Genomic DNA, 26,135 nt, shown 5'->3' with positions numbered 1-26,135 from the left:
GCAATTTGTGGTTATCTGAAGACAAGCTAACGTTCCTATCCCTCTCAAAAGGAATTTATTTTCAACGAGCTTTGACGGTAGGTCATGGCAGCCAGCGGAACATCCTTACTAACTTCTGTTGGTCTTTGTGGACCCTCAGTGGCGGATAAATCGGAAGAAAAAATGAATGGCACAAAGTTGGCAAGACTGCTTATTGATGAAGGAACGAAAGTTCTGAGAAAATTCCTGGAGTCCACGCATCCAGGGTCAACATTACAGGACGCATTGGACAAAAATCGCCCAAAGCTCGAGGGTCTGAGGTGGAAGCAATTTTTATTTGATGAGCAATGGGAGAAATTATTTCCTTCCTTAGGTAAACCAGATCCGCAAAAATTCGACATCACGCTCTTACACCTATTGCTACATGAAATTTGTCATCTATCGGCTCCTCCGACTGGATGGCACAAAATGCCTGCGGACGCTGATGCGAGCCCTGAAGCCAGCATCGTGCGTATCAAATGCTATGGAAATGAGCTTTGCCACAGTGTTTCTACTGGAGTTCCGAATGACGAATTCGAAGACAAATGGGACAAAATATCTTCGTCCTTAGAAGTACTTAAGGTTGCCGTCTATCGGAAGAAACTTCAATCCCTGAAGAGTGCTCCTATCGATCACAAAGCTCATTTGGTTGAGGAGGAACTAGATGAGCGGAGGAGGGAGAAAGAACTTGAGAAGAGTGGAAAGGTCTCTGAACTCTCCAGTTGTCTTCCTGATGACTTGCCAGGAGAACATGATATTATCGGCCGTGGTGATCAAATACAAGACATCAGAGAAAAAGTTGAAAGTGGAACGGTTCCTGTAATTCTGATCACTGGTGGACCGGGATTTGGAAAGACGACCGTTGCCAAACGAGTGGCTTGTGAATTAGATAGGCTAAAAGATCGAACTGTTTTCTTTTGTAGTTTATTATCAAAGAAAACGTTCCACGATGTGACCATGGAAATGTTTAATTCATGTAGTAAAGTGGTCAACACGCAAGTGCCGGAGAATCCGGGGCAGTGGCTTAAAGACTGGAGCAAACAGATCCATGACCAGGTCACTTTTGTTCTTGACAATGCAGATGGTGTTCTCGAGTCTGACGATCGTGAACCATTTCTTGAAACCTTACGTGATGTGAGAAAGTTATCGCGACGAAATGTCACATTTGTAATCACTGCGAGAACAACATTTGAAAATCCCGACTTGCCGTTAAAAGAGGTTAGGCTACCCCCGTTGTCGACTGAACAAGCCAAAAATCTCCTTGTTTCTCAGGTTCGCTCTTATAAACAAGATGTTCAACACGAGCTATGCAAAGCAGAGCAACTTGTCAAATTATGTGGCTGTGTTCCCCTGGCACTGTGCATTGTTGGATCTCTGCTCTCAGATTTCACGGAAGAAACACTCATCAAAAACCTCGAGAGAGAACCACTGGCTGTCCTCGAGGACGATCATGGATCTGTAGAAAAGGCAATAAAGACGTCTTTCGATCTTCTGACAGAGGCTGAACGAGAAGCCTTTGTTCTTATGTCCACTTTTCAAGGTTCGTTCAGCTCAGTCGCTGCTGAGGCTGTTATGAAAGCATGCTCTATCCCTGGAATTTGGCCGATCAAGATTGTTCGTTCCTTGAAGAGAAAATCGCTCATAGAGCAGCCAAGTTCCCGAAGATATCAGATGCATCCACTCATTCACTCGTATGCAAGGAAGACCGGTCTAGAAAATAATCCCGACCTTTTAGCTGGAGGGGAAAAATTGGCCTGTGTCCACTTCATTTCTTGTCTAGCGAACAATGCCAACATGTACTGGAGAAAGGACAGCTGCAAAGAGTCTCTTGATTTATTTAACGAGGACAGGGACAATTTCGAGTACTTTTTACACATCTACGCTCAGAGAAGGAAGGACCAGGATGAGAAAATCGCGGAATGCTCTGAGACCTTTTTGGAAAGTTTTCCACAGAAGTGCATGTATTTGCAGAAGTGTCTCCCTCCAAAGATCTACGCTGATATCCTTGAACAGTTACTGGACACGTTTGACTCAGTTCTTGAACCGGTAAACTTTGTGGAACTTTCGTGTGCCCTTGGACATGAATGTAGGAAAAAAGATCAGATGAAGTACAATGAACTTATGCAGAAAGTGGAGAGAATTTACTCTTCAAACACTGATGAGTTTGACCGAAATCCGTTGGCAAAGGTCTACTTTCATAACAGTTATGCACGCTTCCTTTCCGATAAAAAAGATCCCAGTGAAAAGCAAAGAATTGAGAGAGAGAATCAAATTGCTTTAGATGTATGCTATGCAAGTTTGGGTGATCGTCATCCAGAGACAGCAGCTACTCTTCTCCTTACAGGAATAATTGCACAACGCCTTTGGAATCTTGATGTAGCTAAAGAAAGGTTAACAAAGGCGTTAAAACTATTTCAAGAGGTCCTTGGTAAACATTTTATGACTGCTGAAACCCTGAAAGCTAAAGCAGACCTATTGCTCGCTCCCGATAAATCTGTCACCGACTTGAAACCTTGCCTTAAGTATTATGAAGCAGCTTTGGAAATGTTTGATCATCTAGGAGTGGGTGGAAGCAAGGAAAGTATCTTGCTATTAAAGAACTTTGCGAGTTGTCATACGACAAGTGGCAACTTTGACGAGGCAATGAAGTTATTTAGGAAGGCAGAACAGGTTGCAGAGCGAGAACTAGAGAAAAATCACACTTGGAAAGTCTCGATAAAGACTTCACTGGGCTTATTGCATGAGAAAATGAATGACGTGGAGTTGGCGAAAAAGGCGATGCTTGAAGGACTGTTAATGCACAAAGAACTAGGACTTGCAATGGACAAGATAGGAAACAAACTCAAGATTCGGAAATTTATGAATCGATATCCAAAGACCTTCCCCGAGGCTGAGTTTCCAAGTAAGTACAAGGTTCATTTTCCAATTACATATTACATCGTCATAAAGCTGCTTGACTGTGGAAGAGGTCTGAACGAAATTTTGGAATACTTATCCAGTGGCTACTGTGAATGAGGAAGTTGTTGACTCCACGATCAATAAAAAGTACATAGATCCTTTTAAAGTACACGTTTCCAGAAACATATTTTTGTGGTTCAAAACTCGTAACTATCGTCAGTACGATAATTCATTGTGAACTGAAACGCCATTATTTCCGCCCCTATCTCATCCAATCAAATATCAGTTGATATTCTCGTCTGATCCTAAAAACGCTGTACATTTAAATGTGATTGCCTCTGGACACTTCGTCATGAATGTTGCAAAGCGATGTACATGATCTTTGTGTTTGATATTCTAATTGGGTGTATTTATATTACCCTTGTAAGTAAATCTGCTTACTTTTCATACCTAGAGGAAACTTGAATCTATGACTGCTTTCAGTCATAAACAAACGAATCCAAATATCTACTTTTGTTTGTCAATTTCAGGAAACGTTTCCGGGCGAACTGGCCATTAAGGCAAACATTCAAGCAAAAAGTCCAAGGCTGGATCACCATATAAGAAGGGGACAAAGAAATGTTAGTGGTGACAAGAAAGAGCTTTAAGAACAATGTGGTATTCGACTTTTTGCAAACTGACGACCCAAACAAAGGAAGAAGAGGGAAGGGAAATAAGTAATGTCATTAACAACTCGCAAATACCCGACAGTCGTAGGTCGTACTTTTTTAGAACAATTTATTTCAGTATTACAGATCGAACGAGCTGAAAAAAAAATCATTGCTGACCCACAAAAATAGCAAATGTTTAAAACTTCAGTGTTTTGCAATTTATGACAACACAATTTTGTAAGGAAAATTTTACTAGAGGACTTGTATGCGTATGAAACGTTTTAGTTCATTAAATAATGCTCGGTGAATATCTTCGTTGCAAATCACCAGAATTAGATTACAAACACATGGAAGTCAAAAATCGTTACGTGACTTCAAAATGTTTTGAGTGTTTGGCAAAAGATGGCAAAACGAACAGATACTCGCTCGAGCTTTTAGCACAGTCGTACCTGTTGAAAACTAAAAAACTTTAGCGATAACACTAATGATCCTAAAAAAAAAAAACTACCCCTGTCTACCTCAGACAAATTGCATCATGATTACATTAGCTGCCTAAAGCGCTGAGGATTTTAATCTGACTACATATGCCTCGATTTATCGCGCCGTTTTGTGATTCCTTGGATAACACTTGAATTAAGAGGTGCAGTTCACGTCACGTCACGTCACGTCACGTCACGCATAGCCTCCACTTTGGCGATAGTTTGGACATCTTGATATAAGCTCCCTAATCTTAAACATTTCTTGGAAATTGCAGTCTTCTGAGAATTATGTTACAAAGCATCTCCCATTCAAACTGTCATTTCAGCCTCATATTTTCTTGAGCAAAATGGTACCATGCAAAAGGTCGCGTTCATTGAGATTCCAAAACATTCAATTCAAAATCGAGCTCTCGAAAAATCAGTGACCCTTGCAGCACTGTTCGCCACAGGCTATTAAAAACTAAGGTTATATTGCAAGTGTACAGAAAGGAGCCAATATATATTTTTCTTTTGCGCCCGAACGTGATAAATGTTTGTTCACTTGGAAGGTGATATTTAAAGCCTCTATGTAGTTTTATGAACGGTTACTACTACAATATGGTTTCGTGCTCGGGCGAGTTCAGGACGACTTATTGCCACAGTGTCTGTTTTATTTGGGTGAGTGAGCGAGTGACTGACTGACTGACCTTTTGCATATTGGAGTCCCCATAAAAAATCGTTTGCATGAGTTACAAGTAATTATAATGTTAAGCTAAAGTTGAAGTTACACGAACCGTGACATTAAGCTTCCCAGAAACAAACATCTCGAATATCCAGCCTTGCATGACACTTAAATCATGCTTTGACAGTCTCATGCATGACAGACACATGCAAATTGACTTATTATACACCCATAAGTCCAAAGATCTTTCTCGGAAACTAGATCATCTCCTTTTTCTTAGAACTTTTTGCCTTCTTGTAAAGTGGTTTTGAGTTCATTAGGCTGATTAATGTGTTTAAGGATGGCGACTCCGTTCGCTTGTTTTAAGATGCGATCATGAATCCGACAAACACACCCACGCATCGGTGAGGTAAGCTTATTCTTTCATTTTCCAAACGAAATTTCCATAAATACTTGTCTTGCCACCAAGACCATTCCTCGAGTTAAAACACGAAAGATAATGGCTGGCACAGCCTCTACTCCTGTTTCTCCTGTTTCTTCTGGATCTTCTGTGCTAAATGTATCAGAGGAGAAAACGAATGGCACGAAGCTAATGCGACTGCTGGTTGACGGAGGAACACACGTTCTTCGCAATTTATTGCATTCTGTCCACCCAACGGATAAATTACAAGTCGTATTAAACAACAACAAGGCAAAGCTTCAATTGCTAAGGTCCAGAGGTGTAATATTTAAAAACCAGTGGGAAATGTTATTTCCTGCCTCAGGCAATCCACCGGACTCAAAAACGTTCGACATTTCACTTTTACATCTCTTGCTTCGTGAAATTTGCCATCTTACGGCGCCTTCAACCGGCTGGCACAACATGCCTGCAGATGATAATAGTCTCGGAGCAAACATTACCCGCATCAAATGTTTCCGAAATGAGCTGTGTCACAACGTCTCCACCGAAATTCCAAACGCTAAATTCGAGGACAAGTGGAACGAGATAGCATTGTCTTTAGAGGCAATTAAGATTTATGTTCTGCAAAAGGGACACGTAGAGGAAATGGAAGCGCTGAAAAAAGATCCCATTGATCACGATACTAAGCGACATTTGGAGGAACTAGCTAAAGAATGGAACAAAATACAGGAACAAGAAAGGATTCACTCGTCAAGTTTTAGCCCTCGCAGCTGTTTACCGGACATAATACCAGAAAAAAATGTATTTGGCCGTAACCAAGAAATAGAGCGTGTCACGAAAATGGCTGAGGGTGGAGACATCCCTGTTGTCCTTGTTACTGGTGGACCTGGATTTGGAAAGACGACTGTGGCTAAACGAGTGGCTCATGAATTAGAAATTTCAGAGAAGGAAGGAACTGTACTATTTTGTAGTTTACAAACGAAATCAACTTTAAATGAAGTGGCCATAAGAATGATCAACATATGTGGTTCAGTCAGCACACAAGTACCAGAGAATCCGGGGCAGTGGCTAAGAGACTGGAGCAAACAGATTCAAAGCCAGGTCACGTTCGTTCTTGATAACGCAGATGGCGTTCTTGACTCGGGCGATAGAGAGTCATTCCTGAGCCTTTTATGTGACTTACGAAGTCTATCGAGGCAAAAGGCAACATTTGTTATTACAACAAGGAAAACATTTGAACATTCCGACTTGCAGCCAAAAGAAGTCAGGTTGCACCCTTTGTCCACGGAACAGGCAAGAGATCTCCTTGTTTCCCGAGTGCAAGTCTATGAAGGTGCTCCACAGAAACTTTCCAGGGTAGATTACATTGTTAGTGATCTATGTGGCTGTGTTCCTTTGGCACTTTGCATTGTTGGTTCTCTTCTTTCAGATTATTCCGAAGAAACACTCATAGCAAGCCTTGAAAAGGAACCATTAGCTGTCCTAGAAGACGACCAGAGTTCTGTAGAAAAGGCCATTAAGACTTCGTTTGACCTTTTGGAGAAACCCGAACAAGAGGCTTTCATTCTCCTGTCTTTGTTCCAAGGTTCATTCGATATTGATGCAGTCCAAGCTGTGACGAAGGCCGAATGTTCGATCTCTGGGGCTTTGCCAATCTCCATGCTGCGCTCATTAAAAACAGATCTCTTGTGGAGAAGCCCTATGCCCGCCGATATCAGATGCATCCGCTCATTCAGTCATACGCAAAGAAGATTGGTCGTGATAGGTATGACGAGCTTTTGGCAATGTGCGAAAAACTGGCTTGTATACACTTCATGTTGCGCCTCGCGAAGAATGCCAATATTTACTGGAGTAAGGACACATGCAAGGATTCCTTTGTTTCTTTTCAAGAAGACAAGAACAATTTCGAATATTTTCTTCAAATTTACGCCCGAGGCACGGAAGAACAAGATCAAGAGATCGTGAACGGCTGTAAACTCTTTCTAGACAGTTTTCCGCAGAAGTGGATGTATTTAGAAAGATGCCTTCTCCCACGATCTTACACTGAGATTCTTGAGAAGTTACTGAAAACTTTTGACTCTCGTATCCAACCGGTGCACACTGTGGATCTTTTGTGTCTTCTTGGACATGAATACAGGAAAAAAGGAAGAATAGAAAGGTACAAGGAGGTTATGGATGAAGCGCATCGAATTCTCTCAGGGAATACTGCTGCATTCCAAACAAAACCGTTATCTGAAGTCTACTTTCACAACAGTTATGCTCGATTCCTTTCGGATAAAAAAGACTCAAAGGAAAACACAAGGAGGGACAAAGAGACTGAAATGGCTCTAAAGGTCTGCCATGAGAGACTGGGAAAAATGCACCCAGAGACAGCAGCAACTCTCTATCTCTCAGGAATCATCGCAAAGCGCAAAAAAAAAAACCCGAGCAATCTGAGCAACAGCTCAAGGAGGCTAAGTCAATTTTTCAGGATTGCCTCGGCACACACTTCATGACTGCTGAAACTTTAAAGGCCATCGCAGACTGCCTCTTTTTTCTTGAAGGGAAGAACAAAAATTACTCGAAAATGTGCCTTGAGCATTATCAAGCAGTCGTGGAGATGTTCGAGGAACTTGGAGCGGGCGGTAGCAAAGAAATTGTTTTGACCCTAAAGAACTTTGGAATGTGTCACATGAAAAAGCACAATTTTGAAGAAGCAATGGTCTTACTAAGAAAGGCACAACAAGTTGCCGACCGAGAACTAGAAGAAAATCTAGTGGAAAATCAAATGGAAAGTCGGGATAAAGACTGCGTTGGCTATATTGCATGACAAAATGGGAAAACAAGATATGGCGATAGACGAAATGCAAAGGGGACTGCGAATGGCAAAAATATTTGACCTGTCAATAGATCGCATGGGAGACAAAGACGACATAATAGACTTCACAGGACGCCATTCGGAGGAATTCCCAGAGTCTGAGTTTCCAAGTAAGTAATGTTTTCACTTTCTAGTCACCTGGAGGATCTGCTCGAGGAGATATTTTAAAATAGAAATCAGTCCTGAACCCAACTTGGCGCTCTTTGATATCGCTTTCCACTCGTTTTAGGAAAACCATAAGAAGAGGTTAGAAATCTAATCTTGTCACAAGGGAGCAAGCGCGTGCCGTAACTTTTAATGCAAATTGCAAGTACCCCTTTCACTGCTTTTTTTTTTTAGCCAAAAACGTGCTTCCGCACCAACTGATTATGTTGGTATTTATGACGTCAGTTAAAAAGTCAGTTTTTTACATTCCTGGATATAATGCTATGCATAAGCAGTATATTTAAACGGCTATTTCATCGTACTTATAAGTGATTTTGTACTCATTTTATTAAATTATGCGTTTTAAGACCTTTTAAACCTCAGTTTTTTCATTGGAAGTTAAAGGTGGCATGCTTGAAGTTCGAGCCCAGACCGGAAAGAATAACCCGAAAAAAATGTTGGATTGGTCACCTGATAACGCATAGCACCTGATCTGAATTTCAACATTCTTTTATGAATAAATGTGAATAGAAACGTCTTTTATTTGTGCTTTCACCTCCTCAGGCACGCATGTCGAACTTTAGGTAAATAAAGGGCGTAAAAGGTAATTGGAGTTTATCGTGAGCTCTTTTCCCATTAATGAGAAGAAACTTGCACCCCTATCAAATCAGTGTGCCGTGATAATTCATGATGCATACTGCGCTTTTACTTTCAGGAAGTGTTGCCAGTCGAACAGGCCATCGAGTCGAACAGCCCCACTTTACCAGAAAGTGGAAAGGTGGCTTTGGAAGAGGAAGGAATCAATCAGAGAATTGAGGAAAAAGGTTGTTTACTGATGGAGAACAATTTAAATGATAGCGTTAGCATACTCTTAAACTACCAAACTGAATATTCATGATTTGCAAACCATGATGATGAAGATCATTCTTTGAAATGACTGCTGCAAATCGAATTTACAGTAATAATTTTATATTTCACGCGTGAAGATAACGATACAACAAGAGAAAGTAGGGATCTCTTAAATACAACCAATTAGCTTTCGTGTAGTTTTTTTTCTCGTGTATGAAAAATGTAAGCAATTTAATCATTTTGAAGCGAGAGACACATTACCGACGATTAACAATTAACCAACTTCTGTCAGCGTGTCTCGCACTAATTATTTTGACAAATAGGTTCCATTGTGTTGCGCGTCTGTTCAGTAATGGTTCACGGATGACGTCAAATGTGGTAAAAAACCGGAAAGTGAGGCAAAAAGCGCAGCAGAGTGTGTCGCTCATGTTTTTATCACATTTAGACATCATCTGTGAACTCCTACTTTACAGAATTACTACAACATGGAGTCCATTTGTTTTATACATTTTATATGATAAAAAACAGTTGTTAATAATTGTATTCACTCCATTCAGAATTTTTTTTCAGATTGTAACTCAGTCGGCTATACTTTATCTTTTGGCTGGAGGGGTAGTTTTAAAGGTGATTTTGGGAAATGTAATGATCTGATCAGTAGGGCGAAGTATTTAGTATTTAGCAACTTTTAAGTTTCTGTCCGCTTGATTATTTTAACCGCAGTATGAGTTTGTCCTCCTCTCCTCAAAATTTTGCAACTTATTTGTTTTTCATATCAAAATGTTGAGCGAGAAATCTTGATCTTTACTCATTACTGTTACTCGCCGTGTAGGCACACACAAAAAAAGGAGCTATTATGAATTTTAAATATAATAATTTTTTTTAGGAAAAGAATGATATGGTCTTTTCCTTTTTCTCAGAGCTGTTAAATTTCGACCGATCTGCTAAAGAAATATTCGAATTAAGTAAAATTATGAAAATTGGATATCTTAACATAATCGCTGGCAGCAACGGTAAGTAAATTAATAAATAAAAATTCTATCAACGAATACATCCTGTTTTTGATGGAGTAATAGGATATTGGTGCAAACTGTAACCGTGAACGCTCAGGACTGATATCAAATATTAAAATAATGAAACACAGGTTTGCGGAGATACTCTGTAAGACAAAAGCAAAACCAAAAACACCATAACTTCATACATGTTTCGTTCCATTAGTTAATGTAGACAAGTCCGAACCTTATCGGGGAAAGTTTCAGTGAAGATTGAAATGAGACCCTTAATGCTTCAATTTGTTATGATTATTTTCATGATGAACCTTGGTTATTTTTACTTATTTCATTGATAATCATGCATGAAATACAAGGGGTATACCCAATGCTGTGCATTGAAATTATGCGTGACTCCCCTGGAAACACGATATCCTGGATAACCTAGTATAATAATTTGCTAATTTAGAACATTTCGTGGAAATTACTTGGCCTCATAGAATCTTTAAGATCATTATCTTCCAGACAAAATGAATGCCGCTTCTAATATCCAGAGTGAAATTATGGCAAGCCAAACAAGGCAAACTTGGGTTGTTCAAAATTACCTATCGAGTTATCACTATATGAGAAATATAATTTACCGAACGAGAATGAAAAACTGTCATGTGAGATTTTAAATCACCCATTGACAATGGAAAAACATTAATCGAGGAAAAGACTCATGCAACAAGATTCCGAGAAATAAATATTGACTGTTGAGAATGAGAAATTGTTGCATGAGAAAAATAAGTTACTACACGAGATTATCGATTAGTTTTTCTGAGCCCGTGTACAGCAATCAGTCAGCGGAGTTTATTTCTCGCAAAATGGCGGAGCAACGGAGTGCAGAAGACTTGACAGCATTTGTTGATTCTCTCAGGAGTACCATCGAGAGAACCGCTTCCGTTTATCACGCATATGATCATGAACGATTAGAAATCTGTGCTAGGAAGCTTGAAGAACACATAGGAATGGTTATCGCGATATCTCTGTCCCAAAATTCCTCTCCAGACCTGTTTGAGGTGTTAGAGCTGTGTTATTAAGAAGGTCGTCTGATATTTTAAATGCATCAAGCTTTCGTCCAAAGGAGAAAAATCTGTTGGCATTATCTGCAAGTTCAGGAGGAAGACCGAGGTACATAATTACAAGGTAAATGATCGAGCAACTGCGTAGGACTGGTACGAACTGGAGAATTAATAGCAACATGCCTTGGAATCTCCGACCAAACACTACACACACAAAGGATCGAGTTTGGAGTAAGAAACAGTTTTACAGATATTACGGGTGAAGAATTAGACGCGCAACGACAGCAGACTCCCAATTTAACGCCCTTTAGCGGGGAAACCTATGTTAGGGGCAGTCTCAAAGGTAGGGGTACAAATGATCAACAGTTCAGAATTAGAGAAAGCTTGAAAAAGATAAATGGTGTAGGTAGAGTTGTAAGACGTCGGTATGCAATCTGTCAAAGAACTTACAATGTCACTCGCCCAAATCATTTGTGGCACACTGACTCGAACCATTTGCTAACTCATTAAGATTTGTCATCCATGGATGCATCTATGGCTACAGCAAAGCCATTGTATATCTGAAATGTTGTGCAAAAAAACAAAGCTAGTACTGTGCTTCAATATTTTGAGCAAGGGGTACAAGAGTCTGGTCTCCCTTTCAGGGTTCAAGGTGACCAGGGTATAGAGAATGTAGATGTAGCCAGGTACATGCTCATCAACTAGGGATCTGATAGAGGTAGCTTCATTGTTGATACAAGTGCCCACAATCAGCACATTTAAAGGCTATGGGTATAAGTTAATAGAGTCAGCTCAGCACTTTACAAGGATTTGTTTGATTTCCTTGTGAGTGGAAATTTGGACTCACTTGATGAGTAACACCTGCTGGCTTTGCAATATGTTTGTATTCCTTGGATCAATGCCTCTATACATGAGTTAAAAAGCCAGTGGAATTATCGTGGTATTAGAACAGTAGGCCACGAAACACCCTAGGGAATGTGATACACTGAATTACTCAATGCTCACAAGGAGTCTACTGTGACAAATTGGCAGACATATGGAATTGTTTTTGATGGTCCATTGACTGATATTGAAACAGACAACAATTTTGTTGTTGTACCAGAGTCATTCAGTCAGCTTACAAATCACCAACTGCATAAATTATATACTAGGATTGACCCTCTCCCTGATGGAGACAATGGAGTTACCCACTTTCTGAACACTGTGACAATCATTGAAGGTTTTACAGAGCAGTAATGAATTTAAAATTTATCAGCTTCTAATTAAAAATATTTTGATATTTCCTGTTATGATAATGGAATGACATTCACAAGATCATTGTTTTCCCTCCCTCATATGGGCTTCATAAAGATGGAAAAGCTTACTGCAGACATGTTTTCAATACAAATAACACACTGAGAAGATCAACCAGTCAATAAGATTGAAGTTATGCTGTTGTCTTCAAAGCTTTTATAATGAAGTGGTCATCTCTTTTTTTTCAGTGGTTAAAAAATTGCACTGAACACAAAGAGAGGAAGAAAATTTGATTCATGATTTGTCTGGAGGTTGAAAATAAAAGTCATGACACTTTTTAGCAGCTGTCACAGGTATAGTTGATCCCTTAACAATAACTTCAAGTATGAGTCTTGAATTTTGATGGTTTTAATCTTAATGAAATGTTGTCATTTTCCCTGATTTATCATCAAACCATTTTCACATTTTCTATATGCATTTACTTTGTGGTGTAAGTAATGCACTAAAACTAATGCAGTTTTTTGTGCAGTTTGAAGTTCAGGCATTGATTTCTTAAATGTAGAAGGCAACTACTGGTAGTAAAAGCAACATGTCACTTTTTACCCTAAGTTGCCTTATTCCAAGGGGCTGACAAATTACTATCATGTTATGTAATGACCACTTACAGGACTGTAATGAATAAAGTCGATTCATGATTTATTTATGTTCATAATATAGGAGGTCGGCTGATAAAATTGTTACTTAGAGTTTGTAGTCTTGAAACTAGCAAATTTTACATCCTTTCAAAAGGCTTTCTAACTTGTAACCATTTAACCAACTGCTGGTGACAACTGTAATTTGAATAGATATAACTGTATGACTTGATCCTAGTTGGAAAGTTCAGAAATTCCATCAACAGTAACTTGTATTCTCTGTTACGACAAATCTTTACACCAGTTATATGTAAATGTTATGCATAGAACAAAAACTGTGACACTGAGAAGCAAATTTCAAAGTGCTCAGGTAGTAAAGTGCACATCAATGTTTTGAAAATTGTATAACCATAAGAACATGGATAGAGATTTGCCTTTCATTGACTTTACAAACCATTTCAGTTGTTCAAAGAATGTACATTCTGCTTTATTTGCTGGTTCAGCTTTGAATAACTTGTTAATTTTCTTGGATGTTAGCTGCTTACTTTGGTAAAAGATGTTGAGTTTCTTGAGGAACTGAAAGTTTTATTTAAAGCATAATACTTTGAGAATTGGATTCCAGTAGTTGATCACATATCTTGGCCTCTGGACAAGTTCCTGCTGGGTAAGCTTTATGATTATGGCTTCAATGTTGTTCTTACTTGGTGCTTTAAAACACTTGAATGATGTAAGTAAGTCCAAGACATCTTCATCATTAGGTTCAAAATCATCACCAAGGCACTTTTCTAATGCCTCTCTATCTTCTGTAGCTAAAAATTGTCTAAAGCTTTTTATCAAAGTCTCTGAAGTGATAACATCATCCCCATAAAGACACAGGGCCACAAAGAGGTGACACAAATTTAATGGGATGTAAAATTTCAGGAATGATGCTCTGCATGTCATGCCTAATAAATGAACTTTTCCATTGTTTCCAATCATCAGTGATATGAAGCACTTTTGCCAAAAGCATGCTAAAAGATCTAGAAGAATCCCCTTGCCTTCTCACTCCTCTTCTTGCCCAGCAGTGCCAATATGTGGATATGGTAGTTCAAAGTACTTTAATCTTTGAAAATCTGCATCACTTCTTCCCGAATAGCAACTTGAGTAGGCCATCATCAATGGTTTAATCCTGTGAAATGCCTTGAGCTGCAGGCAGTTTACTTATGCTTTCAATGGGTGGCTGCTGTGGAAACCGTTCAGTGATCTCCTATCAGCTGACATTATTGGGACTGGCAAGAGTTAGTTATTGGGACTAAATAATGGCCTGTCCTTCGCTCGATCTAGAGGCACTTCATAATTGGGATTTATGGTTACACTCGCGTTTGCAGCATGAGCTTGTCTAGCACTAAGACTTGTTTCAGTGTAAGAGGGTACACTCTGTGTAGGATTTATGGTTGCAGTAGAAGTTGTAGCATGAGTTTGTGCGCCAGTTGAGCCTACTGTGAGGGTGTGCAGTATATTCTGTCTGAAGTTTGGTGTTACCGTTGAAGTTGAAGCATGAGCTCGTGTGAAAGTTGGACCTGTTTCAGTGGCATGAGGTAGTCTCTGTACAGGATTTGCTATTATAGTTAAACTAGCACAGGAGCACAGGAGGGATTGCCTGTAAGTTTTGTCACCGGATCTGGTAACATTGCTGCTAGCAAGTTATCATCATCATCAAATTCAAATTCTGGATCATCTTTAGTGTCAATATCCTTCAAAATTAACAAACAGAATTAAACTAAAGACAAATAAATTTACAAGAAACAGTACATGTATGGATTTTTTAGAGGCATTATCAATTTACTTATAAGCCAATTCATTGTTTGATTTTGGAAATTTGTTTCCATTGTCCTGATTCAATAGAGGTATTTCCAGCCCTTCTTTATCAAGCCAAATTATACACGGGAGGTGCAGTATTGGGCATGATTCGAATGGTTGTCTTAAATACTCATTATTACGCATTGATAACTTAAATTTTGCAATCATTTACATAAGAAATCAAGTCGAGTTACTGCAAATCGTACCTTTGATAGATCGGGGCAGCAACACTTTACTTGGCCTTACATACACATACTTGTTTTTGAAAAAGCGATTTTGTAAAATAACCCCAATAATACCTTTCTGACCTGGTGCAAGTGATGGCTTAACGAGCTTATTATGGACTGACATAAGGACTTCTATGTCTACAAGGCGAGGAATGGTTTCTTCAAACGCCTCCATGACGATGACTTTAAAAAATTGACATGCATTAGGAACATGGCCGTGCTCACTCAATGTCACCCTCTTTCCCTGTTGTGGTACAACATTGACTGTTGGGCCAGTAAATATTATTAAATCACCAAGAATGGAGTGTTTTCTTTTTCTCTTGCAATCTGAAGTACCGATTTGTCTCATGTTTGTCTTAGGTCTAAAATGCGAGGAACTTGCAGAACTTGCATTGTGATGGAGGCTCGAGCTTGGATTACGTTGTCTACTATGCGAGCGTCCAGAAACACGAGATACTTCAGCAGTAATATTTGATTGAGTTGGCTGTCATTTGTTTTGTTAATACTCGTACTTCCTCAGGAAATTGACGCAGTTGCTGTTCTGATTGCTGCGCCATTTGCCCGACTCCGGCAGCGAACGAGGACGCCTCGAGGATGAGGGAATTTCCCGCCAAAATACACTCCGCTGCGTAGCTGTTGCTCACCGGCTCAGAAATAGCAGTCGATAAATCCGCATAGTGATTTCTCTTTCTCAACAGTCAATATTTATTTCTCGGTATATTGCTACGTCAGTCTTTATCTCAACTAATGTTTTTTCACTCTCGATGGGTAATTTAAAATCTCGAATGACAGTTTTTATTCCCGTACAATGATTTCTATTTCTCATGCAGTAATTTCCCAATCTCACATATCGATCACTGAAACTCGATAGGTAATTTTGGACTCAACCCACTTTTGTCGTGTATGGCTTGCCATATGAAATGGTGTCATGTTGTGGGTCACGTCTAACATCTTTTCGGTTCTGTGAAGACGGCTCTTAAAAATGTTTTCAAAATCATGGAAACGTTTAAACTTCGAATAAGAAAAAACCGCGCCGTTCACCTCGAGATTTTAACTCTGAGTGCACCTTCAGCTAAAACTCGGGATTCCAATCCAACCGTGACGTGGGACTTCCCCTTGCATGCAAACAATAAATGGATTACATCGCATATCAAGTGTACTGAGCAATGATTCCGAGAAAGATGTCCATTGTGTATTTGTTTACATTTCCGTCAGAATGACGCTCAAATGACATATTTGGCTTGTGGTTGACAGCTAGAGCTTAACCGCACCAATCAGGAACTGTAGACAATGATCTTTCTCGGAAACCATAGAAAATTATTCATCATCCAGTATTTCCTAGAACTCATTGGGAAATTTCCCTGTTGACTAGTTAAAAAAGTCGTGTCGATTGAAAATCGCAATTCGTGGTTATCTGAAGACAAGCTAACGTTCTTATCCTTCTCAGAAGGAATTTGCTTTTTAAGAGCTGGATAGTAGGTTATGGCAACCGGCGGAACATCGTCACCAACTTCTGCTGGTCTTGGTGGACCCTCAGTGATGGATCTATCGAAAGAAAAAACGAATGGCACAAGGTTGGGAAGACTGATTATTGACGAAGGAACAAAAGTTTTAATGAAATTCTTGCATTCCATGCATCCAGAGTCAACCTTACAGAACGCATTGAACAACAATCGCCCAAAGCTCGAAGAGCTGAAACGAAAGCGAGTAATATTTGATGAGCAATGGGATAAATTGTTTCCTTCCTCAGGTAAACCGTCAGACTCGAAAGAATTTGATATCACGCTTCTACACTTACTGCTTCGTGAAATTTGTCATCTATCGGCTCCTTCGACTGGATGGCACAAAATGCCTGCCGACTCTGATGCCAGCCCTGAAGCCAGCATCGTGCGTATCAAATGCTATAGAAATGAGCTTTGCCACAGTGTTTCTACTGGAGTTCCGAATGACGAATTCGAAGACAAGTGGTACAAAATATGTTCGTCTCTAGAAGTACTCGAGGTTGCCGTCTATCGGAAGAAACTTCAGTTCTTGAAGAGTGTTACCATCGATCACGAAGCTCATTTGGTTGAAGAGGAACTCGAACAGTGGAGGAGGGAGAAAGAACTTGAGAAGATTGGAAAAGTCTCTGAACTCTCCAGTTGTCTTCCTGATGACTTGTCAGAAGAACTTATCATCGGCCGTGGTGATCAAATACAAGACATCAAAGGAAAAGTTGAAAGTGGAACGGCTCCTGTAATTCTGATCACTGGTGGACCAGGATTCGGAAAGACGACCGTAGCAAAGCGAGTGGCATGTGAATTAGCCAGACTACAAGATCGAAGAACTGTTTTCTTTTGTAGCTTATTATCAAAGAAAACGTTTAACGAGGTAACCATGGAAATGTTTAATTCATGTAGTAAAGTAGTTAACACGCAAGTGCCGGAGAATCCGGGGCAGTGGCTTAAAGACTGGAGTAAACAGATCCATGACCAGGTCACTTTTGTTCTTGACAATGCAGATGGTGTTCTCGAGTCTGACGATCGTGAACCATTTCTTGAAACCTTACGTGACGTGAGAAAGTTATCGCGACGAAATGTCACATTTGTAATCACTGCGAGAACAACATTTGAAAATCCCGACTTGCCGTTAAAAGAGGTTAGGCTACCCCCGTTGTCGACTGAACAAGCCAAAAATCTCCTTGTTTCTCGGCTTCGCTCTTATATACAGGATGTTCAACACGAGCTATGCAAAGCAGAGCAACTTGTCAAATTATGTGGCTGTGTTCCCCTGGCACTGTGCATTGTTGGATCTCTGCTCTCAGATTTCACGGAAGAAACGCTCATCAAAAACCTCGAGAGAGAACCACTGGCTGTCCTCGAGGACGATCATGGATCCGTAGAAAAGGCAATAAAGACGTCTTTCGATCTTCTGACAGAAGCTGAACGAGAAGCCTTTGTTCTTATGTCCACTTTTCAAGGTTCGTTCAGCTCAGTCGCTGCTGAGGCTGTTATGAAAGCATGCTCTATCCCTGGAATTTGGCCGATCAAGATTGTTCGTTCCTTGAAGAGAAAATCGCTCATAGAGCAGCCAAGTTCCCGAAAATATCAGATGCATCCACTCATTCACTCGTATGCAAGGAAGACCGGTCTAGAAAATGATCCCGACCTTTTAGCTGGAGGGGAAAAATTGGCCTGTGTCCACTTCATTTCTTGTCTAGCGAACAATGCCAACATGTACTGGAGAAAGGACAGCTGCAAAGAGTCTCTTGATTTATTTAACAAGGACAGGGACAATTTCGAGTACTTTTTACACATCTACACTCAGAGAAGGAAGGACCAGGATGAGAAAATCGCGGAATGCTCTGAGACCTTTTTGGAAAGTTTTCCACAGAAGTGCATGTATTTGCAGAAGTGTCTCCCTCCAAAGATCTACGCTCATATCCTTGAACAGTTACTGGACACGTTTGACTCAGTTCTTGAACCGGTAAACTTTGTGGAACTTTCGTGTACCCTTGGACATGAATGTAGGAAAAAAGATCAGATGAAGTACAACGAACTTATGCAGAAAGTGGAGAGAATTTACTCTTCAAACACTGATGAGTTTGACCGAAATCCGTTGGCAAAGGTCTACTTTCATAACAGTTATGCACGCTTCCTTTCCGATAAAAAAGATCCCAGTCAAAAGCAAAGAATTGAGAGAGAGAATCAAATTGCTTTAGATGTATGCTATGCAAGTTTGGGTGATCGTCATCCTGAGACAGCAGCTACTCTTCTCCTTACAGGAATAATTGCACAACACCTTTGGAATCTTGATGTAGCTAAAGAAAGGTTTACAAAGGCGTTAAAACTATTTCAAGAGGTCCTTGGTAAACATTTTATGACTGCTGAAACCCTGAAAGCTAAAGCAGACCCATTGCTCGCTCCCGATAAATCTGTCACCGACTTGAAACCTTGCCTTAAGTATTATGAAGCAGCTTTGGAAATGTTTGATCATCTAGGAGTGGGTGGAAGCAAGGAAAGTATCTTGCCATTAAAGAACTTTGCGAGCTGTCATACGACAAGTGGCAACTTTGACGAGGCAATGAAGTTATTTAGGAAGGCAGAACAGGTTGCAGAGCGAGAACTAGAGAAAAATCACACTTGGAAAGTCTCGATAAAGACTTCACTGGGCTTATTGCATGAGAAAATGGGCAAAGTGGAGTTGGCGAAAAAGGCGATGCTTGAAGGACTGTTAATGCACAAAGAACTAGGACTTGCAATGGACAAGATAGGAAACAAACTCAAGATTCGGAAATTTATGAATCGATATCCGAAGACCTTCCCCGAGGCTGAGTTTCCAAGTAAGTACAAGGTTCATTTTCCAATAATGTATTACATCGTCATAAAGCTGTTTGACTGTGGAAGAGATCTGAACGAAATTTTCGAATACTTATGTAGTGGCTACTGTGAATGAGGAAGTTGTTGACTCCACGATCAATAAAAAGTACATAGATCCTTTTAAAGTAGACGTTTCCAGAAACATATTTTTGTGGTTCAAAACTCGTAACTATCGTCGGTATAATAACTCATTGTGAACTGAAACACCATTATTTCCGCCCCTATCTCATCCAATCGAATATCAGTTGATATTCTCGTCTGATCCTAAAAACGCTGTACATTTAAGTGTGATTGCGTCTGGACACTTCGTCATGAATGTTGCAAAGCGATGTACATGATCTTTGTGTTTGATATTCTAATTGGGTGTATTTATATTACCCTTGTAAGTAAATCTGCTTACTTTTCATGCCTAGAGGAAACTTGAATCTATGAATGCTTTAAGTCATAAACAAACGAATCCAAATATCTACTTTTGTTTGTAAATTTCAGGAAACGTTTCCGGGCGAACTGGCCATTAAGACAAACATTCAAGCAAAAAGTCCAAGGCTGGATCTCCATAAGAAGTGGACAAAGAAACGTTAGTGTTGACAAGAAAGAACTTTATGAACATTATGGTATTAGACTTTTTGCAAACTGACGACCGAAACAAAAAAAAGAAGAGGGAAGGGAAATAAGTAACGTTATTAACAACTCGCAAATACACGACAGTCGTAGGTCGTACTTTTTTAGAACAATTTATTTCAGTATTACAGATCGAACGAGCTGAAAAAAAAAATCATTGCTGACCCACAAAAATAGCAAATGTTTAAAACTTCAGTGTTTTGCAATTTATGACAACACAATTTTGTAAGGAAAAATTTTACTAGAGGACTTGTATGCGTATGAAACGTTTTAGTTCATTAAATAATGCTCGGTGAATATCTTCGTTGCAAATCACCAGAATTAGATTACAAACACATGGAAGTCAAAAATCGTTACGCGACTTCAAAATGTTTTGAGTGTTTGGAAAAAGATGACAAAACGAACAGATACTTGCTCGAGCTTTTAGCACAGTCGTACCTGTTGAAAACTAAAAAACTTTAGCGATAACACTAATGAGCCTAAAAAAAAAAACTACCCCTGTCTACCTCAGACAAATTGCATCATGATTACATTAGCTACCTAAAGCGCTGAGGATTTGAATCTGACTACATATGCCTCGATTTATCGCGCCGTTTTGTGATTCCTTGGATAACACTTGAATTAAGAGGTGCAGCTCACGTCACGTCACGTCACGCATAGCCTCCACTTTGGCGATAGTTTGGACATCTTGATATAAGCTCCCTAATCTTAAACATTTCTTGGAAATTGTTGTCTTCTGAGAATTATGTTACAAAGCATCTCCCATTCAAACTGTCACTTCAGCCTCATATTTTCTTGAGCAAAATGGTACCATGCAAAAGGGCGCGTTCATTGAGATTCCAAAACATTCAATTCAAAATCGAGCTCTCGAAAAATCAGTGACCCTTGCAGCACTGTTCGCCACAGGCTATTAAAAACTAAGGTTATATTGCAAGTGTACAGAAAGGAGCCAATATATATTTTTCTTTTACGCCCGAACGCGATAAATGTTTGTTCACTTGGAAGGTGATATTTAAGGCAACGATGCTCGGCCTAAATTGCAATAAAGCCTCTATGTAGTTTTATGAACGGTTACTACTACAATATGGTTTCGTGCTCGGGCGAGTTCAGGACGACTTATTGCCACAGTGTCTGTTTTATTTGGTGAGTGAGCGAGAGTGACTGACTGACTGACTCTTTTGCATATTGGAGTCCCCATAAAAAATCGTTTGCACGAGTTATAAGTAATTATAATGTTAAGCTAAAGTTGAAGTTACACAAACCGTGACATTAAGCTTCCCAGAAACAAACATCTCGAATATCCAGCCTTGCATGACACTTAAATCATGCTTTGACAGTCTCATGCATGACAGACACATGCAAATTGACTTATTATACACCCATAAGTCCAAAGATCTTTCTCGGAAACTAGATCATCTCCTTTTTCTTAGAAGTTTTTGCCTTCTTGTAAAGTGGTTTTGAGTTCATTAGGCTGATTAATGTGTTTAAGGATGGCGACTCCGTTCGCTTGTTTTAAGATGCGATCATGAATCCGACAAACACACCCACGCATCGGTGAGGTAAGCTTATTCTTTCATTTTCCAAACGAAATTTCCATAAATACTTGTCTTGCCACCAAGACCATTCCTCGAGTTAAAACACGAAAGATAATGGCTGGCACAGCCTCCACTCCTGTTTCTTCTGGATCTTCTGTGCTAAATGTATCAGAGGAGAAAACGAATGGCACGAAGCTAATGCGACTGCTGGTTGACGGAGGAACACACGTTCTTCGCAATTTATTGCATTCTGTCCACCCAACGGATAAATTACAAGTCGTATTAAACAACAACAAGGCAAAGCTTCAATTGCTAAGGTCCAGAGGTGTAATATTTAAAAACCAGTGGGAAATGTTATTTCCTGCCTCCTGCGATCCACCGGACTCAAAAACGTTCGACATTTCACTTTTACATCTCTTGCTTCGTGAAATTTGCCATCTTACGGCGCCTTCAACCGGCTGGCACAACATGCCTGCAGAAGATGATAATGGTCTCGGAGCAAACATTACCCGCATCAAATGTTTCCGAAATGAGCTGTGTCACAACGTCTCTACCGAAATTCCAAACGCTAAATTCGAGGACAAGTGGAACGAGATAACATTGTCTTTAGAGGCAATTAAGATTTGTGTTCTACAAAAGGGACACGTAGAGGAAATGGAAGCGCTGAAAAAAGATCCCATTGATTATGATACAAAGCGACATTTGGAGGAACTAGCTAAAGAATGGAACAAAATACAGGAACAAGAAAGGATTCACTCGTCAAGTTTTAGCCCTCGCAGCTGTTTACCGGACATAATACCAAAAATAAATGTATTTGGCCGTAACAAAGAAATAGAGCGTGTCACGAAAATGGCTGAGGGTGGAGACATCCCTGTTGTCCTTGTTACTGGTGGACCTGGATTTGGAAAGACGACTGTGGCTAAACGAGTGGCTCATGAATTAGAAATTTCAGAGAAGGAAGGAACTGTACTATTTTGTAGTCTACAAACGAAATCAACTTTAAATGAAGTGGCCATAAGAATGATCAACATATGTGGTTCAGTCAGCACACAAGTACCAGAGAATCCGGGGCAGTGGCTAAGAGACTGGAGCAAACAGATTCAAAGCCAGGTCACGTTCCTTCTTGATAACACAGATGGCGTTCTTGACTCGGGCGATAGAGAGTCATTCCTGAGCCTTTTATGTGACTTACGAAGTCTATCGAGGCAAAAGGTAACATTTGTTATTACTACAAGGAAAACATTTGAACATTCCGACTTGCAGCCAAAAGAAGTCAGGTTGGACCCTTTGTCCCCGGAACAGGCAAGAGATCTCCTTGTTTCCCGAGTGCAAGTCTATGAAGGTGCTCCACAGAAACTTTTCAGGGTAGATTACATTGTTAGTGATCTATGTGGCTGTGTTCCTTTGGCACTTTGCATTGTTGGTTCTCTTCTTTCAGATTATTCCGAAGAAACACTCATAGCAAGCCTTGAAAAGGAACCATTAGCTGTCCTAGAAGACGACCAGAGTTCTGTAGAAAAGGCCATTAAGACTTCGTTTGACCTTTTGGAGAAACCCGAACAAGAGGCTTTCATTCTCCTGTCTTTGTTCCAAGGTTCATTTGATATTGATGCAGTCCAAGCTGTGACGAAGGCCGAATGTTCGATCTCTGGGGCTTTGCCAATCTCCATCCTGCGCTCATTAAAAAACAGATCTCTTGTGGAGAAGCCCTATGCCCGCCGATATCAGATGCATCCGCTCATTCAGTCATACGCAAAGAAGATTGGTCGTGATAGGTATGACGAGCTTTTGGCAATGGGCGAAAAACTGGCTTGTATACACTTCATGTTGCGCCTCGCGAAGAATGCCAATATTTACTGGAGTAAGGACACATGCAAGGATTCCCTTGTTTCTTTTCAAGAAGACAAGAACAATTTCGAATATTTTCTTCAAATTTACGCCCGAGGCAGGGAAGAACAAGATCAAGAGATCGTGAACGGCTGTAAACTCTTTCTAGACAGTTTTCCGCAGAAGTGGATGTATTTAGAAAGATGCCTTCTCCCACGATCTTACACTGAGATTCTTGAGAAGTTACTGAAAACTTTTGACTCTCGTATCCAACCGGTGCATACTGTGGATCTTTTGTGTCTTCTTGGACATGAATACAGGAAAAAAGGAAGAATAGAAAGGTACAAGAAGGTTATGGATGAAGCGCATCGAATTCTCTCAGGGAATACTGCTGCATTCCAAACAAAACCGTTATCTGAAGTCTACTTTCACAACAGTTATGCTCGATTCCTTTCGGATAAAAAAGACTCAAAGGAAAACACAAGGAGGGACAAAGAGACTGAAATGGCTCTAAAGGTCTGCCATGAGAGACTGGGAAAAATGCACCCAGAGACAGCAGCAACTCTCTATCTCTCAGGAATCATCGCAAAGCGCAATAAAAAACCCGAGCAATCTGAGCAACAGCTCAAGGAGGCTAAGTCAATTTTTCAGAATTGCCTCGGCACACACTTCATGACTGCTGAAACTTTAAAGGCCATCGCAGACCGCCTTTTTTTTCTTGAAGGGAAGAACAAAAATTACTCGAAAATGTGCCTTGAGCATTATCAAGCAGTCGTGGAGATGTTCGAGAAACTTGGAGCGGGCGGTAGCAAAGAAATTGTTTTGACCCTAAAGAACTTTGGAATGTGTCACATGAAAAAGCACAATTTTGAAGAAGCAATGGTCTTACTAAGAAAGGCACAACAAGTTGCCGACCGAGAACTAGAAGAAAATCACAAATGGAAAGTCGGGATAAAGACTGCGTTGGCTATATTGCATGACAAAATGGGAAAACAAGACATGGCGATAGACGAAATGCAAAGGGGACTGCGAATGGCAAAAATATTTGACCTGTCAATAGATCGCATGGGAGACAAAGACGACATAATAGACTTCACAGGACGCCATCCGGAGGAATTCCCAGAGTCTGAGTTTCCAAGTAAGTAATGTTTTCACTTTCTAGTCACCTGGAGGATCTGCTCGAGGAGATATTTTAAAATAGAAATCAGTCCTGAACCCAACTTGGCGCTCTTTGATATCGCTTTCCACTCGTTTTAGGAAAACCATAAGAAGAGGTTAGAAATCTAATCTTGTCACAAGGGAGCAAGCGCGTGCCGTAACTTTTAATGCAAATTGCAAGTACCCCTTTCACTGCTTTTTTTTTTTAGCCATCGAACTTTAGGTAAATAAAGGGCTTAAAAGGTAATTGGAGTTTATCGTGAGCTCTTTTCCCATTAACGAGAAGAAACTTGCACCCCTATCAAATCAGTGTACCGTGATAATTCATGATGCATACTGCGCTTTTACTTTCAGGAAGTGTTGCCAGTCGAACAGGCCATCGAGTCGAACAGCCCCACTTTCCCAGAAAATGGAAAGGTGGCTTTGGAAGAGGAAGGAATCAATCAGAGAATTGAGGAAAAAGGTTGTTTACTGATGGAGAACAATTTAAATGATAGCGTTAGCATACTCTTAAACTACCAAACTGAATATTCATGATTTGCAAACCATGATGATTAAGATCATTATTTGAAATGACTGCTGCAAATCGAATTTACAGTAATAATTTTATATTTCACGCGTGAAGATAACGATACAACAAGAGAAAGTAGGGATCTCTTAAATACAACCAGTTAGCTTTCGTGTAGTTTTTTTTTCTCGTGTATGAAAAATATAAGCAATTTAATCATTTTGAAGCGAGAGACACATTACCGACGATTAACAATTAACCAACTTCTGTCAGCGTGTCTCGCACTAATTATTTTGACAAATAGGTTCCATTGTGTTGCGCGTCTGTTCAGTAATGGTTCACGGATGACGTCAAATGTGGTAAGAACCGGAAAGTGAGGCAAAAAGCGCAGCAGAGTGTGTCGCTCATGTTTTTATCACATTTAAACATCATCTGTGAACTCTTACTTTACAGAATTACTACAACATGGAGTCCATTTGTTTAATACATTTTATATGATAAAAAAAAGTTGTTAATAATTGTATTCACTCCATTCAGAATTTTTTTTCAGATTGTAACCCAGCCGGCTATACTTTATCTTTTGGCTGGAGTGGTAGTTTTAAGGATGATTTTGGGAAATGTAATGCTCTGATCAGTAGAGCGAAGTATTTAGTATTTAGCAACTTTTAACTTTCTGTCCGCTTGATTATTTTAACCGCAGTATGAGTTTGTCCTCCTCTCCTCAAAATTTTGCAACTTATTTGTTTTTCATATCAAAATGTTGAGCGAGAAATCTTGATCTTTACTCATCACTGTTACTCGCCGTGTAGGCACACACAAAAAAAGGAGCTATTATGAATTTTAAATATAATATTTTTTTTTTAGGAAAAGAATGATATAGTCTTTTTCTTTTTCTCAGAGCTGTTAAATTTCGACCGATCTGCTAAAGAAATATTCGAATTAAGTAAAATTATGAAAATTGAATATCTTAACATAATCGCTGGCAGCAACGATAAGTAAATTAATTAATAAAAATTCTATCAACGAATACATCCTGTTTTTGATAGAGTAATAGGATATTGGTGCAAACTGTAACCGTGAACGCTCAGGACTGATATCAAATATTGAAATAATGAAACACAGGTTTGCGGAGATACTCTGTAAGACAAAAGCAAAACCAAAAACACCATAACTTCATATATGTTTCGTTCC

At 39.7% G+C, this 26,135-nt stretch overlaps 3 protein-coding genes and 1 pseudogene across 3 annotated transcripts; all 4 read left to right on the top strand.

Annotated features, from left to right (window-relative positions):
• LOC131789486 (uncharacterized) lies at positions 1–3,866 on the top strand. The gene is made up of 2 exons (XM_059106616.2): positions 1–2,920; positions 3,447–3,866. Exons 1-2 carry the CDS (start codon positions 85–87, stop codon positions 3,473–3,475), a joined length of 2,865 nt encoding a protein of 954 aa, XP_058962599.2. The 5' UTR covers positions 1–84; the 3' UTR covers positions 3,476–3,866.
• Positions 3,867–4,957: 1,091 nt separating this feature from the next.
• LOC136279057 (uncharacterized) lies at positions 4,958–9,991 on the top strand (annotated as a pseudogene).
• A 4,856-nt stretch (positions 9,992–14,847) lies between these two features.
• On the top strand, positions 14,848–20,397 carry LOC136278925 (uncharacterized). Its single transcript, XM_066162193.1, has 2 exons — positions 14,848–19,258; positions 19,785–20,397. Exons 1-2 carry the CDS (start codon positions 16,420–16,422, stop codon positions 19,811–19,813), a joined length of 2,868 nt encoding a protein of 955 aa, XP_066018290.1. The 5' UTR covers positions 14,848–16,419; the 3' UTR covers positions 19,814–20,397.
• A 284-nt stretch (positions 20,398–20,681) lies between these two features.
• Positions 20,682–26,114, top strand: LOC131789469 (nephrocystin-3). The gene is made up of 2 exons (XM_066162192.1): positions 20,682–24,416; positions 24,791–26,114. The coding sequence occupies exons 1-2, from the start codon at positions 21,566–21,568 to the stop codon at positions 24,889–24,891; spliced, it is 2,952 nt and encodes a 983-aa protein (XP_066018289.1). The 5' UTR covers positions 20,682–21,565; the 3' UTR covers positions 24,892–26,114.
• Positions 26,115–26,135: the final 21 nt, after the last annotated feature.

This window comes from Pocillopora verrucosa, chromosome 2 (assembly GCF_036669915.1).
Source record: "Pocillopora verrucosa isolate sample1 chromosome 2, ASM3666991v2, whole genome shotgun sequence".
In the NCBI taxonomy this organism is placed as follows: Eukaryota; Metazoa; Cnidaria; class Anthozoa; order Scleractinia; family Pocilloporidae; genus Pocillopora; species Pocillopora verrucosa.
This window is presented reverse-complemented; position numbering and strand designations above follow the sequence as displayed.

What these genes read in the sequence shown, in the direction of transcription:
- LOC136278925 (XM_066162193.1), top strand. Translation starts at nt 16,420, where the DNA reads ATGGCAACCGGCGGAACATCGTCACCAACTTCTGCTGGTCTTGGTGGA. An exon ending in CCCCGAGGCTGAGTTTCCAA is followed by an intron (nt 19,259 to 19,784) that starts GTAAGTACAAGG and finishes TGTAAATTTCAG; the next exon opens with GAAACGTTTCCGGGCGAACT.
- LOC131789486 (XM_059106616.2), top strand. Translation starts at nt 85, where the DNA reads ATGGCAGCCAGCGGAACATCCTTACTAACTTCTGTTGGTCTTTGTGGA. An exon ending in CCCCGAGGCTGAGTTTCCAA is followed by an intron (nt 2,921 to 3,446) that starts GTAAGTACAAGG and finishes TGTCAATTTCAG; the next exon opens with GAAACGTTTCCGGGCGAACT.
- LOC131789469 (XM_066162192.1), top strand. Translation starts at nt 21,566, where the DNA reads ATGGCTGGCACAGCCTCCACTCCTGTTTCTTCTGGATCTTCTGTGCTA. An exon ending in CCCAGAGTCTGAGTTTCCAA is followed by an intron (nt 24,417 to 24,790) that starts GTAAGTAATGTT and finishes TTTTACTTTCAG; the next exon opens with GAAGTGTTGCCAGTCGAACA.